The sequence below is a fragment of the Rana temporaria genome, chromosome 9 (assembly GCF_905171775.1).
Source record: "Rana temporaria chromosome 9, aRanTem1.1, whole genome shotgun sequence".
NCBI classification, from domain to species: domain Eukaryota; kingdom Metazoa; phylum Chordata; class Amphibia; order Anura; family Ranidae; genus Rana; species Rana temporaria.
The window spans coordinates 70,421,895-70,435,247 of NC_053497.1; the positions used below are offsets into that span (position 1 = coordinate 70,421,895).

Sequence of the window (13,353 nt, forward strand, 5' to 3'; positions counted from 1 at the left end):
AGAAAAAAAACCTGATTTAACTGTCAGTAATGGGTGGAAGACTCATTTCCCAGGATTCCTATGTGTAAATTCAGTATTAATTTGCAGCACCTCCCACACTTCTCAGTGCTGAATTGTAAGAAATGATCTAAGCACTCGGTAAGACTGATGGGTACTGAAAACAGTTCTCCATTCAGGGGGAGCGCGTGAGGATTTTAATGCATCAAGTGAAACTCCGACTTTAGAACTATTTCCTTTACTGACTGTAATGATGCATTTTATCAGATTCACATTACCCGGGAGGTACTTTTAAGAGGGAAAAAAAAAATCTTACTCTCATGATGGAAAACAATATGCCTGCAAATTTTCCATCATTTAGCCAGACGCCGTCATCTGTCATCAATGGCACCGTCTCTTTCCCATCCTGGAACGACAGTGCCCTTTTCTACCGAGAAGAGAGTGTCGACTCGTCCCCTGGTTTGGAAGTCCTGGCAACTATTTCTGTCACATATGCTCTTATCATTTCAGTCGGTCTCCTAGGGAACACAATACTTATCAAAGTATTTTTCAAGATTAAGTCGATGCAAACCGTTCCGAATATCTTCATCACCAGCCTTGCTTTTGGAGATTTGCTTCTTCTGCTGACATGTGTTCCAGTGGACGCCTCTAGGTATATGGTGGACACGTGGCTTTTTGGAAAAGTTGGCTGCAAGGTGATCTCTTTCATACAACTCACATCTGTTGGTGTATCTGTATTTACACTGACTGTTCTTAGTGCTGACAGGTAGGTTCTTTTTTGAATAATCTATCTTACTGATATCTATTTGGTTAAAGAATGTTGAGAATGGTAATAATACAGAATTTATTTATTTTATTTTACTTAAAGCAAGAGTTCACCCGAAAAAAATGTTTTAACATTAGATTGATGCTCATTTTGTCAAGGGGAATCAGGTTTTTTTTTTTAAATCGAAGCAGTACTTACCGTTATAGAGATAGATCTTCTCCGCCGCTTCCGGGTATGGTCTTCGGGACTGGGCGTTCCTATTTGATTGACAGGCTTCCGACAGGCTTCCGACGGTTGCATACATCGCGTCACGAGTAGCCGAAAGAAGCCGAACGTCGGTGCGGCTCTATACGGCGCCTGCGCACCGACGTTCGGCTACTTTCGGAAAATCGTGACGCGATGTATGCGACCGTCGGAAGCCTGTCGGAAGCCTGTCAATCAAATAGGAACGCCCAGTCCCGAAGCCCATACCCGGAAGCGGCAGAGAAGATCGCTCTCTAAAACGGTAAGTACTGCTTCGATTTTAAAAAAACTACCTGATTCCCCTTGACAAAATGAGCATCAATCTAATGTTAAAAATTAAGTTTTCGGGTGAACCTCCACTTTAACTGGATTCATAATTAATTTTATTATTATATTTCCATTATTCATATAATGCTAAAATAAAGAATGTTTGACTCAACAAATATCATTGCCTAACATATCCTTATCTTGTTCTTTTCTTCATTCCAAGGCTGTCTATAAAATGGGCAGTGTAATAATGCAGGCTTCTATGGGCAAGAAATACAACAGCCGATTGGCTATTATCCTGAGAATCAGGAGTATGTTCTAATATAGAAATGTCCAAATGGATCATTTCATTTTCATGGGTACCGTGAATGGACAACCCAAAAGTATTTGCATATGCTGCTATTAACTACTACATTTAATAATTTCAATGTTTCAGAATTAATCTAATATAGCAAAAATTTCACAGGGCACATCCGTGGTAAATAATTATTTGCTGCATCTATGCACAGCGATGAGACCTTTATTCAGCTGCCAATTAGCTTTCTGAAGATGTAAAAAAAAATGTATATTTTCCACTACTAAATACTCAGCAATAAAACATGGATTTAGGAAGTATGATGCATTTTTGCTTTACAAAATCATATTCTTGCCTCACAAGTGATAGATTTGTATTCAATGGACACTTGGGTCTTTTTTTTTTACTATGCATCATTAAATTACATACTAGCAGGCATTTTATTGTTAAAAAACTAAGTGGCAAGAGACTCTAAATTCTACAAGAACAAGAAAAACAAAAATACAAACAATATATATATATATATATATATATATATATATATATATATATATATATATATATATATATATACACACATACAATATACAAACATTATATAGCAAGTGTGCCATTTAAAATAATACCTATTACAAATTAAAATGATATTCAAGATTTCTTACTAATTACTAATTACTAATACAGTTACTAATGCATGTGCCATTCTGTGAATTTAATATTTTATTACAATAAAACACAGCAGAGTAAGTGCATATAATATATAACCTAAAAAGTTGTAATTTGTATATGGGCAAAAGAAATGTATCTGGCATAATAGGGAAGGTGTTAAATTCTTAGGTTTGCATGAGCAGGCTTTTGATGAAAGCATGTATTCTCAAAAGGCAAAATTGTCAGGATGTTTAAATATTGATAGTATCTACTAATTCCTGTTGGCACTTGGCTGTTAAATGTATTAAAAAACAAAATAAAAGCTTTAATAACTAACGTGAAATTGAATGTGTCTGCATTTGCTGATATTGTTTATATTAGATTATATAGAATTTGTAAAATAGTTAACTATGCATAAAAGCAAACCGACATATAGATATACAATGCCATATTGATAGATAAAAAAATCGGGAAAACTGCAAGGAGAGCTTTTGGCCCGGAAAAACTGGACGTGTGTATGCTTCCTAGCAGTTTTCCCGTCAGGAAAACAGACGAGAATCGCGACAGGAAAATAGAGAACCTGCTCTTTATTTTTCAGTTGGGATTCCCGGCGGCTTTTTTCCCGCCAGATTTACTAATACTCTATGGAGCATACACACCGCCGGGATTCCTGGCCAAAGCTCCATGGCAGTTTTCCTGCCGGGTTCTCGGCTTTCCCCTCGGTTTTCACGGCTGACTTTTTACCGCCGTGAAAACCGAGCGTGTGACTGTATAAGGGTGTATTAAAAGACATTTGTGATGTATTTAATTATTAGGCGTCATTGGCTGGTAAGTGGTTTCTTTATTTTTCCAATTAAATGCCGAATTTTTAATTAATTTTTTTCTGTTTATACTCTCCAAACACTAAATAATTTAAGCTAGTTATTAAAAAAGGCTTCATTACCATTGTATGATGAAATAGTAAATGTGCTATTTACCAAAATTGCACAACTGATGCAGTAAGCCCTTTTTAAATCATTAATTACTGCATGTTAAATATTTCACAGATACAAAGCTATAGTAAAGCCTTTGGAGCTGCAAACATCAGATGCGGTATTGAAGACATGTGGTAAAGCTGCTTGTGTCTGGATCATTTCTATGTTACTGGCGACTCCAGAAGCGGTGTTCTCAGATCTGTATGAATTCAGCAGCCCAGACAAAAACTCATCCTTTCAAGCCTGTGCTCCTTATCCCGTCTCTGAAAAAATACTACAAGAGGCTCATTCCCTGATGTGCTTCCTGGTGTTTTACATCGTACCACTATCAATCATTTCTGCCTACTATTTCCTTATCGCTAAAACACTGTACAAGAGCACATTCAACATGCCAGCTGAGGAGCACACTCATGCCCGCAAGCAGGTTTGTTACATTGATCCCAACAATGTTTTCAAAAGTGTGAGAAATTTACAAAGTATTTCCTACAGTGGGAGAAGTGTTCAACTGGAGGAAGGCATTCTTACTTCAGGTAGTACCCAGTCCAGCTACAAGTGATTCTTTAGTAATGGGTTGGTATTTGCAAGTTGACGCACATGCTGACTTCTAGTTCACAAAAATTCTACCAGTGTAATCCAATCAAAATCCACCCATGTAGGAGCTGTGTTTTACCCACACGGGGGTGCACAGGTGTTCTGTGCAACACTGTGAAGGCAGTCCTGTTTCTGTCAGCTGGAACACAGCAGCTGCACAGACAGCTGCTGCTCCCAATTTGGCATCCTTGCGGGTGCGGCTACAGGCGCATGTTCCCAAATGTACCCTGTCTGTGTGCAGGGCCAAGCACTCACACTCCTGCAGCTGTCAAATTGGGAGTAGTAGCTGTGTCTGTGCAGCTAATTGACATGAACTGGACTGCCTGCATGAGGATACTGTTATATCCTCTGTGTTGTGAGAGACACAAGACTCTGGTCTGGAACAATGGATGTTTATTTCAGGTCATCTGTACACTGCAACATGCATCTCAGGACAGCACATCTTATCAGCTCCTTTACATGTGCTCTCTCTAAGATGGCTACTATGCCCCTATGCCCCTTGTCATCACTCCTGGGTGGAGCCAGCCCTAACCACTTAGGGACCTTGGGTGTTTTTCAGATTCAGCGTTTACAAGACTCCTCCTCCTGGGCCGGGCCTTTTGGCTAGGACCGGAGGTATTTTTTATTCCTGGCCGGAGGGCCTGGTCATTGTTGAACACAATGACCACTTCTTTTCACTCTCCTCTTCACTATCCCTTTCCCCCACTTTATTTAATTTATTGCCTATGTTTTGTCACGTTTTTGTCTTTTTTTGTTTGTGCACGTTTTGTCTCACTGTGTGATCAGTAGGGTGCCGGTCCTCAGGCCAGCCCTGAACGTCTTGGGAGTGGGTGGACATGGCCTTCTGGCTTAGTTCGCCTGCTCTCATGGGGTCTCCCTTCGGGGGAGCCCCACCTAGTACTGGGAGGGTTCTGTTTCGGCAGTCCCTCCAAGGATGTTGGGTCCGTGTCGGCTTCGGTTGCTCGGACCACAGTACCTCAGTCCCCGTCTGGAGCCTAACGCCACGGGGGATCAGGGTTTGGGTCCCTCTTCACAGGAGGACCACTTGACGTTGCATCCGTCTGCACGTTTTTGTGAACACTCTTTATGTGTGTGCACATTTTTTCTGCACCGGGTGGAGTTTTTGGGTGTGTTACACGCCATAGGCTTTTCAAAAAAAAAAAAAATAAATAAAGCGTTTACAAGACTAAAACATTTTTTTATGCTAGAAAATTACTTAAAACCCCCAAACATTATATATATATATTTTTTCTAACACCCTAGAGAATAAAATGGCGGTAATTGCAATACTTTTTGTCACACCGTATTTGCGCAGCGGTCTTACAAGCGCGCTTTTTTTGGAAAAAAATCACTTTTTTTAATTTAAAAATAAGACAGCAGTAAAGTTAGCCCAATTTTTTTATATATTGTGAAAGATAATGTTACGCCGAGTAAAATGATACCCAACATGTCACACTTCAAAATTGCGCCCGCTCGTGGAATGGCGTCAAACTTTTACCCTTAAAAATCTCCATAGGCGACGTTTAAAAAATTCTATAGGTTGCATCTTTTGAGCTACATAGGAGTTCTATGGTTAGAATTATTGCTCTCGCTCTAACGATCGCGGTGATACCACACTTGTGTGTATTGAATACCGTTTTCATATGCGGGCGCTACTCACATATGCGTTCGCTATTGCGCGCGAGCTCGTCGGGACGGGGCGCTTTAAAAACGTTTTTTTTTGTTATCTTATTTATTTTTATACTGAAAAAAAAAAATTGATCACTTTTATTGCTATTACAAGGAATGTAAACATCCCTTGTAATAGAAAAAAGCATGACAGGTCCTCTTAAATATGAGATTTGGGGTCAAAAAGACCTCAGATCTAATATTTAGCCTTAAATGCAAAAAAAAAAAAAATGGAAAAAATGACATTTAGAAAATATTGCTTTAAGAAGCATGGGAGACAATACCAGGCACAAAACATTAACTGATAACTGTCCAATAACAGTGCTCCAAACACAGGAGAATTACAGGACTTCTCCGGCATCCAGATGGGAGACCAAGCTTCCAGGGACAGTTGCAGGTATAACAGATACACTGAACACCTGTGCATCCCCGTTCTGGCAAATATGGCCTTCATACAGGTGTACACTGTAGTATGCCTGTGTGACCAAGGCCTTATACTCACATATGATATATTAGGCTGGGTTCACACTACGGTTTTCCCGTCCGTCAGCCGCATACGATTTATATGAAAAACCGTATGCGGCTGAAACGGACGGGAACGTATGGAACCGCACATATGTGCGTTTTCCATTGACATTAATGTTAAAGGAAAACGTATGCGTTTGCCATACTGTTTTAAAAACGACCGCAAAACCGTGGTTGAACACGGTTTTGCGTACGTTTAAAAAACGTTTTGCCAGCAAATCGTACGCACCCGGATGCATCTGAGTGCATACGATTTGCAATGCATTGTCTATCTATACGTTTTCCCGTCCGGGCCCGTACGTTTTCAATACTGAAATCGTATGCGGCTGACGGACGGGAAAACCGTAGTGTGAACCCAGCCTTACTGAGAAGGTAGTTGGAGTAAAAAGAAAAACTGTTTTTCATTAGTAGGTGGAGAAAGACTCCAGAGTAGTATGTGGGAGATTCTGAAAAGATCTTATACTGCAGATAAACCCAACAAATATGAAAAGTAGGCAAGTGTTTCTAACCACCAAAATCACCTATCACTGAAATATTCATTTTTGGTAGGCTGGCCATTAAACTCTGTTTTGGGCCTGTGGGACATTACAAAGACTTGGCCTCGGGGGGCCGACATCGCGGGCGCCTAGGGCAGGTAAGTGTCCATATTAAAAGTCAGCAGCTACAGTGTTTGTAGCTGCTGACTAAAAAAAAAAAAATTGCGGGTGTACCCCACTTTAAGGATAAGTACCTGACAAATTCAGTGGAAGTACTTTTTTCCCATGGGCATGCAGTAGGCACTTGGAATTTGAGTACAATAAAGACACATAGGGGGTTATTTACTAAAGGCAAATCCACTACAAGTGCAAAGTGCACTGAAAGTGTACTTGGAAGTGCAGTCGCTGTAGATCCCAAGGGGGACATGCAAGGAAAATAAAAAACAGCATTTTAGCTTGCACATGATTGGATGATAAAATCAGCAGAGCTTCCCCTCATTTCAGATCTACCCCTCAAATTTACAGCGACTGCACTTCCAAGTGCACTTTGCACTTGTAGTGTAAAGTGGATTTTCCTTTCTCAGATACACTACGCCGCCGTAACTTAGAGCGGAGGTTCCTTATCCACAAAGAATTTACGCCGTAAGTTACGGCGGCGTAGCGTAAATGTGTCGGCGTAAGGGCGCGCAATTCAAATGGATAAGATGTGGGCGTGTTTTATGGTAATTCAACTTGACCCCACGTAAATTACGTTTTTTGTGAACAGCGCATGCGCCGTCCGTGGGGGTATCCCAGTGCGCATGCTCTAAATCACGTCGCAAATAGTCAATGCTTTTCGACGTGAACGTAATTTACGCAAAGCCCTATTCGCGAACGTTTTACGCAAACAACGTAAACAACGGAAAATTCTACGCTGGCCCGACGTCTATTAACATTGCATACGCCTCATAGAGCAGGGGTAACGTTACGCCGAAAAAAGCCTTACGTAAACGAAAGGCGTATCTAGCTAATTTGCATACTCTACGCGGAAATCAACGGAAGTGCCACCTAGCGGCCAGCGTAAATATGCACCTAAGATCCGACGGCGTACTAAGACGTACGTCAGTCGGATCTAGCCCACATTCAGGCGTATCTTGTTTTGTGGATACAAAACAAAGATACGCCGGAGCATCCTAGAAGTTACGCGGCATATCAATAGATACGCCGATGTAACTTCTTTGTGGATCTGGCCCTATAGTGTCAAAAGTATTGAGACGTCTGCCTTTACACACACATGGACTTTAATGGCATCCCAGTCTCAGTGCTTAGGGTTTGATATTGAGTTGGCCCACCCTTTGCAGCTATAACAGCTTCAACTCTTCTGGGAAGGCTGTCCTCAAGGTTTAGGGGTGTGTCTATGGGAATGTTTGACCATTCTTCCAGAAGCGCAGGTGTTCTATCGGGTTGAGGTCAGGACTCTGTGCAGGCCAGTCATGTTCCTTCACCCCAAACTCACTCCTAAACCTTGTGCACAGCCTTCCCAGAAGAGTTGAAGCTGTTATAGCTGCAAAGGGTGGGCCAACTCAATATTGAACCCTACGGAGATGCCATTAAAGTTCATGTATGTGTAAAGGCAGGTGTCCCAATACATTTTGACAATACAGTGTATATAAACATCACTTCCAGTACCCTAGGATTGCGTCATCATTGAAATTAATGTATTATTTTCTTCTTCTTTTTAGATCGAATCCCGAAAAAGAGTCGCAAAAACAGTACTCGTGTTGGTTGCTCTGTTCGCTTTCTGCTGGCTGCCTAACCACATCCTTTACTTGTATCGATCCTTCACCTACGACACAGCAGTGAATTCCTCCATGCTCCACCTCTCTGCCACCATTTTTGCCCGTATACTGGCATTTAGCAATTCCTGTGTGAACCCCTTTGCTCTCTACTGGCTCAGCAGAAGCTTTAGACAGCACTTCAAGAAGCAGGTATACTGCTGCAAGAGACATCCACCGCCGAGCCAACCGAGCCCAACTCACAGCAGCACTACTGGAATTACAGCCATTAAAGGAAACATGCAGGTGTCTGAAATAAGCATTGGCTTATTGGGAGCCTATGACATGAAGCCAGAAAGTGACAGTGTTTAGTTATGTTAGAAATGAAGGAACTGACAAAAAAAGACTATAAATATGTGTTCTGGTAATGTAGGGACTGGGGAGTCAGTGGTTGCCAACTGTGATATAAACTGAAGGCAAATGCAATGTCATTCCTGTTCATGTCAACCAGTGTTTGTTTTTTTAGGAGGTTTTGTTTTCCACCCCTTGTCTCTACAACATTACCCTAAATTCTCCTAAACTGCGGCAAGTGCCAAAACATAGAAATGGCCAAAGCAGCATAAAATTCTCATTTGCTCCAGAGCCCAGTTCCAAGCATTGTTGTTTGGACACAGGGCTGGTGCAAGGATTTTTGACACCCTAGACAAAACCTCATTTTGCTCTACCCCTGACTCCACCCCCTTTGTCCTGCCCATGTATACCCCACCTTTTTAATGAAGTGCCCATCAAATGCAGCCTCACCAGCGCCCATCAAATGTAGCCTCACCAGCGTCCATCAAATGCAGCCTCACCAGCGCCCATCAAATGCAGCCTCACCAGTGCCCATCAAATGCAGCCTCACCAGCGCCCATCAAAAGCAGCCTCACCAGCGCCCATCAAAAGCAGCCTCACCAGTGCCCATCAAAACAGCCTCACCAGTGCCCATCAAAACAGCCTCACCAGCACCCATCAAATGCAGCCTCACCAGCGCCCATCAAATGCAGCCTCATCAGTGCCCATCAAAACAGCCTCACCAGCACCCATCAAATGCAGCCTCACCAGCGCCCATCAAATGCAGCCTCACCAGCGCCCATCAAATGCAGCCTCACCAGCGCCCATCAAATGCAGCCTCACCAGCGCCCATCAAACACAGACACAGACACAGTCCTCCGCTGCCGCTGTGCCTCTGACACTATGTGGGAACGGAGTGGCGGCTGCCTACTGATGCTGAGACTTAGCTGTTTGCTGTAGGGAGAAGAGAGTAAAAACACCAGTGGCTGCGCGCCCTAGGCAGCAGGGCGCCCGAAGCGGCTGCCTAGTTTGCCTAGTGGTAGCACCAGCCCTGCTTGCACATGATTGCATGATAGAAGTCAGCAAAGCGTCACCTCATTCACTAAGCTCTGTAGCAAATTCCCTGGCAAAGTGCAACTACCCTTGCAAAGTAGACAGCCTATTTACCTTTATCAACTCCATAGCTGGAGATGATTGTAGGATGAAGGAGCCATGACATAAGATGTGGAGATTTCTTTAGCCAGGGCATGGGAGTGAGAGAATACCTGGAAGGCGATTGCATGGTAGTTATGTCCAATGCTTATAGGGTTGTGGTATCACATCGGGGAATACTGTCTGCGCAGCTCCAATAATCTTCACATAAGCACCACTGGACAAGAGGTTGACTGGAGTCTGTAAACTTTGGACAGTCATGGAAGCTGAAACTTCAGTATTATTTCCACAAACACTGTGTACCATTGCAAGGGGTGAATTCACCTTTACATGTATAGTCCGGTAATATTCATTTACTGTACCTTAGACACTCAAGGAAAATAATGCAGTAAACGTTGGAATATTTAACAGGAACATTTTATTTTAGAAAGTTAGTCTTGAAGGGGTTGTAAAGGTTTGTTTTTTATTTTCTAAATAGGTTCCTTTAAAGCTAGTGCATTGTTGGTTCACTTACCTTTTCCTTCGATTTCCCTTCTAAATGTTTTATTTGTCTGAATTTCTCACTTCCTGTTCCTCCTCAGTAAGTTGTTCTGGCTGACTAACCCCCAGCCAGAACGGCGCGGATGACACGGCCAAACTTACTGAGGAGAAACAGAAAGTGAGAAATTCAGACAAAGAAAAAAAAAGCATTTAGAAGGAAAATCGAAAGAAAAAGGTAAGTGAACCAACAATGCACTAGCTTAACCACTTAACCCCCGGACCATATTGCTGGTCAAAGACCAGGGCACTTTTTGCGATTCGGCACTGCGTCGATTTAACTGACAATTGCGCGGTCGTGCGACGTGGCTCCCAAACAAAATTGGCGTCCTTTTTTCCCCACAAATAGAGCTCTCTTTTGGTGGTATTTGATCACCTCTGCGGTTTTTAGTTTTTGCACTATAAACAAAAATAGAGCAACAATTTTGAAAAAAATGTATATATTTTACTTTTTGCTGTAATAAATATCCCCCAAAAATATATTAAAAAAAACATATTTTTTTTCGTAAAAAAGAATCGCAATAAGCGTTTATTGATTGGTTTGCGCAAAAGTTATAGCGTTTACAAAATAGGGGGTATTTTTATGGCATTTTTATAAATAGTTTTTTTTTTACTAGTAATGGGGGCGATCAGCGATTTTTTTTCGGTACTGCGACATTATGGCGGACACTTCGGACACTTTTGACACATTTTTGGGACCATTGGCATTTTTATAGCGATCAGTGTTATAAAAATGCATTGGATTACTATAAAAATGGCACTGGCAGGGAAGGGGTTAACACTAGGGGGCGGGGAAGGGGTTAAGTATGTTCCCTGGGTGTGTTCTAACTGTAGGGGGTGGTGGCCTCACTAGGGGAAATGACTGATCGCTGTTCATACATTGTATGAACAGAAGATCAGCATTTCTCTCCCTGACAGAACCGGGAGCTGTGTGTTTACACACACAGCTCCTGGTCCCTGCTCTGTAACGAGTGATCGCGTGTGCCCGGCGGCGATCGCACCCGCCGGGCACGCGCACGGGAGTCGGGGGCGAGCGGGGGGCCTGCGACGTAGAGCTACGGGCTCTCGCGCAGGGGAGCCGACCTGCCACCGTAAAACGACAGCGGTTGGTCGGCAAGTAGTTAAAGGAACCTATTTAGAAAATAAAATACAAACCTTTACAACCCCTTTAATGTCCCTTTTAGATTTATTTTAAGGAATAAATGCAGCTTAAAGTAAAAAGCTGCCTTACACTCCCTATATAAACTGGAGAGCCATTATACTCTTTGGGTACTGTGGGCACATGTGTGGTAGTCAAGAGAATGCCAGATAGGCTGCTGGCAGTACAGAACTGCTGTTTGGATCAGAAGTTTATTTCACTTTTACAACATTTATGAGGGAGCTTCGTCCTATTTTCTTTCTTTAAACTGCATTTCCCATCTATTGATTTAGCCCTGATTCACACCTTTGCCATTTATCATGCGATTTGACAGTTCAAAAAGTTGCACCCCATTGCCGTCAATGGATTTTTATACAGTAGAGTAGAAGCATAATAGACAGGCCCATTGTTAAATGATGAAAGGGGAGAGATCATAAAGTTGACATGCATGCATACAGTACATAGAACACGCCTGACTTGACAGGGAAGATAAGAATATAATTCTGCAATGTTAGTAGCAGGGATAATGGCAATGACAGCTCAATGTTGGCATTCCTGCACCTGCACAGTCTAGCATTTTTTCCTTCAATGTTATTTTCCTCTCAATTGAGAACATAGGCGTGCACACAGTGTGTGCCCAGGCACATCCTAATCACCCATTACAGCACAGATCCCCCCTACTTCTCTGGCTCCCCCCTTCTCCCTGCAGTGCTAACAGATTCCCTCCTCTCCTGCCAGCTGTTGCTGCAAGGATGTTTTAGGATGAGTGGAGGAAGGGGTTGGTAAACATGTAATTGACCATCCCCTTCCCTTTTTGAATGAACATCGTGAGTGATCAGTAGTGTGTGTTTGAGCTTTGGGGTGCACACCCTAATGCAATAGACTGCACACACCTATGATTAATAACAAAAGCCTGCTACCCCCCCACCCTTTACTTTATCATAATCAATAATGCATAGATTGCCCAAAATGCATGGAATAGTAGATGTGCATGCCAAGTATAAAGAGAATTGCTAAACTTATTATTCACACATGCCCCAAAATGCAAGCAATTAGTGTGCATTCATGTTTTTCTCCATTCAGCCTCAGATGCTCAGTGTGGATTGGTATAGAGCAGGGGTTGGCAACCTGGGGCCCTCCAGCTGTTGCAGAACTACAAGTCCCATCACATACCTCCCAACTTTTTGAGATGGGAATGAGGGACACCTATCAGCAAATGTATGCAGGCATTAGACACACCCCTGACCACGCCCCCTTAAAGGAGAATTGTACAAAAAACAAGACTAAACCCACAAGAGCTTTTTTTTACCACTACTATTCCTTTATATTGGCTTTTGGAATGTACAGATGCAGCAATTTAGAAATTTAGAAATCAGATGAAAGGTTTAGTGCTGGAAAACACTTTTTGACAGATAACAAGTGCTTTTTTTATACAACTATATAAATCAGACCAAAATGAGGGACAAATGAGGAGGAATGAGGGACAGAGGGACATTGCTCCAAATCAGGGACAGTCCCTTGAAATCAGGGACAGTTGGCAGCTATGCCATCATGCCTCTGGGAGTAATTGTAATGCCGCGTACACACGATCATTTTTCGGCATGAAAAAAAACGTTTTTAAAAACGTAAAAAAATCAAATTTCGACGCGGGAACGCCGGCCATACTTAACATTGCGTGCGCCTCCTAATAGCAGGAGTAACCTTACGCCGAAAAAGCCTAACGTAAATGACGTAAAAAAAATAGCGCCGGGCGTACGTAAATTTGTGAATTGGCGTATCTAGGTCATTTGCATATTCTACGCCGAAAACGATGTTTTCCAGCACTAAACCTTTCATCTGATTTCTAAGTTTCTAAAATGCATTCAGGGGCGGACTGACAACTCATGGGGCCCCCAGGCAATAGGAGATTATGGGGCCCCCGGGCAATAGGAGATCATGGGGCCCACAGGCAATAGATTATGGGGCCCCTGGGCAATAGGAGATTATAGGGCC

General features: G+C 42.5%; 1 protein-coding gene across 1 annotated transcript; it reads left to right on the forward strand.

The window, feature by feature from the left end:
• The first annotated feature begins 121 nt into the window (after positions 1 to 121).
• Positions 122 to 8,937, forward strand: BRS3 (bombesin receptor subtype 3). The gene is made up of 3 exons (XM_040325142.1): positions 122 to 763; positions 3,263 to 3,614; positions 8,172 to 8,937. Exons 1-3 carry the CDS (start codon positions 318 to 320, stop codon positions 8,574 to 8,576), a joined length of 1,203 nt encoding a protein of 400 aa, XP_040181076.1. The 5' UTR covers positions 122 to 317; the 3' UTR covers positions 8,577 to 8,937.
• Positions 8,938 to 13,353: the final 4,416 nt, after the last annotated feature.

Excerpts from the sequence above, each read along its gene's own strand:
- BRS3 (XM_040325142.1), top strand. The coding sequence starts at position 318 with ATGATGGAAAACAATATGCCTGCAAATTTTCCATCATTTAGCCAGACG. Across the intron at positions 764-3,262 it reads ACTGTTCTTAGTGCTGACAG|ATACAAAGCTATAGTAAAGC; the intron begins GTAGGTTCTTTT and ends AATATTTCACAG. Across the intron at positions 3,615-8,171 it reads ACACTCATGCCCGCAAGCAG|ATCGAATCCCGAAAAAGAGT; the intron begins GTTTGTTACATT and ends TCTTCTTTTTAG.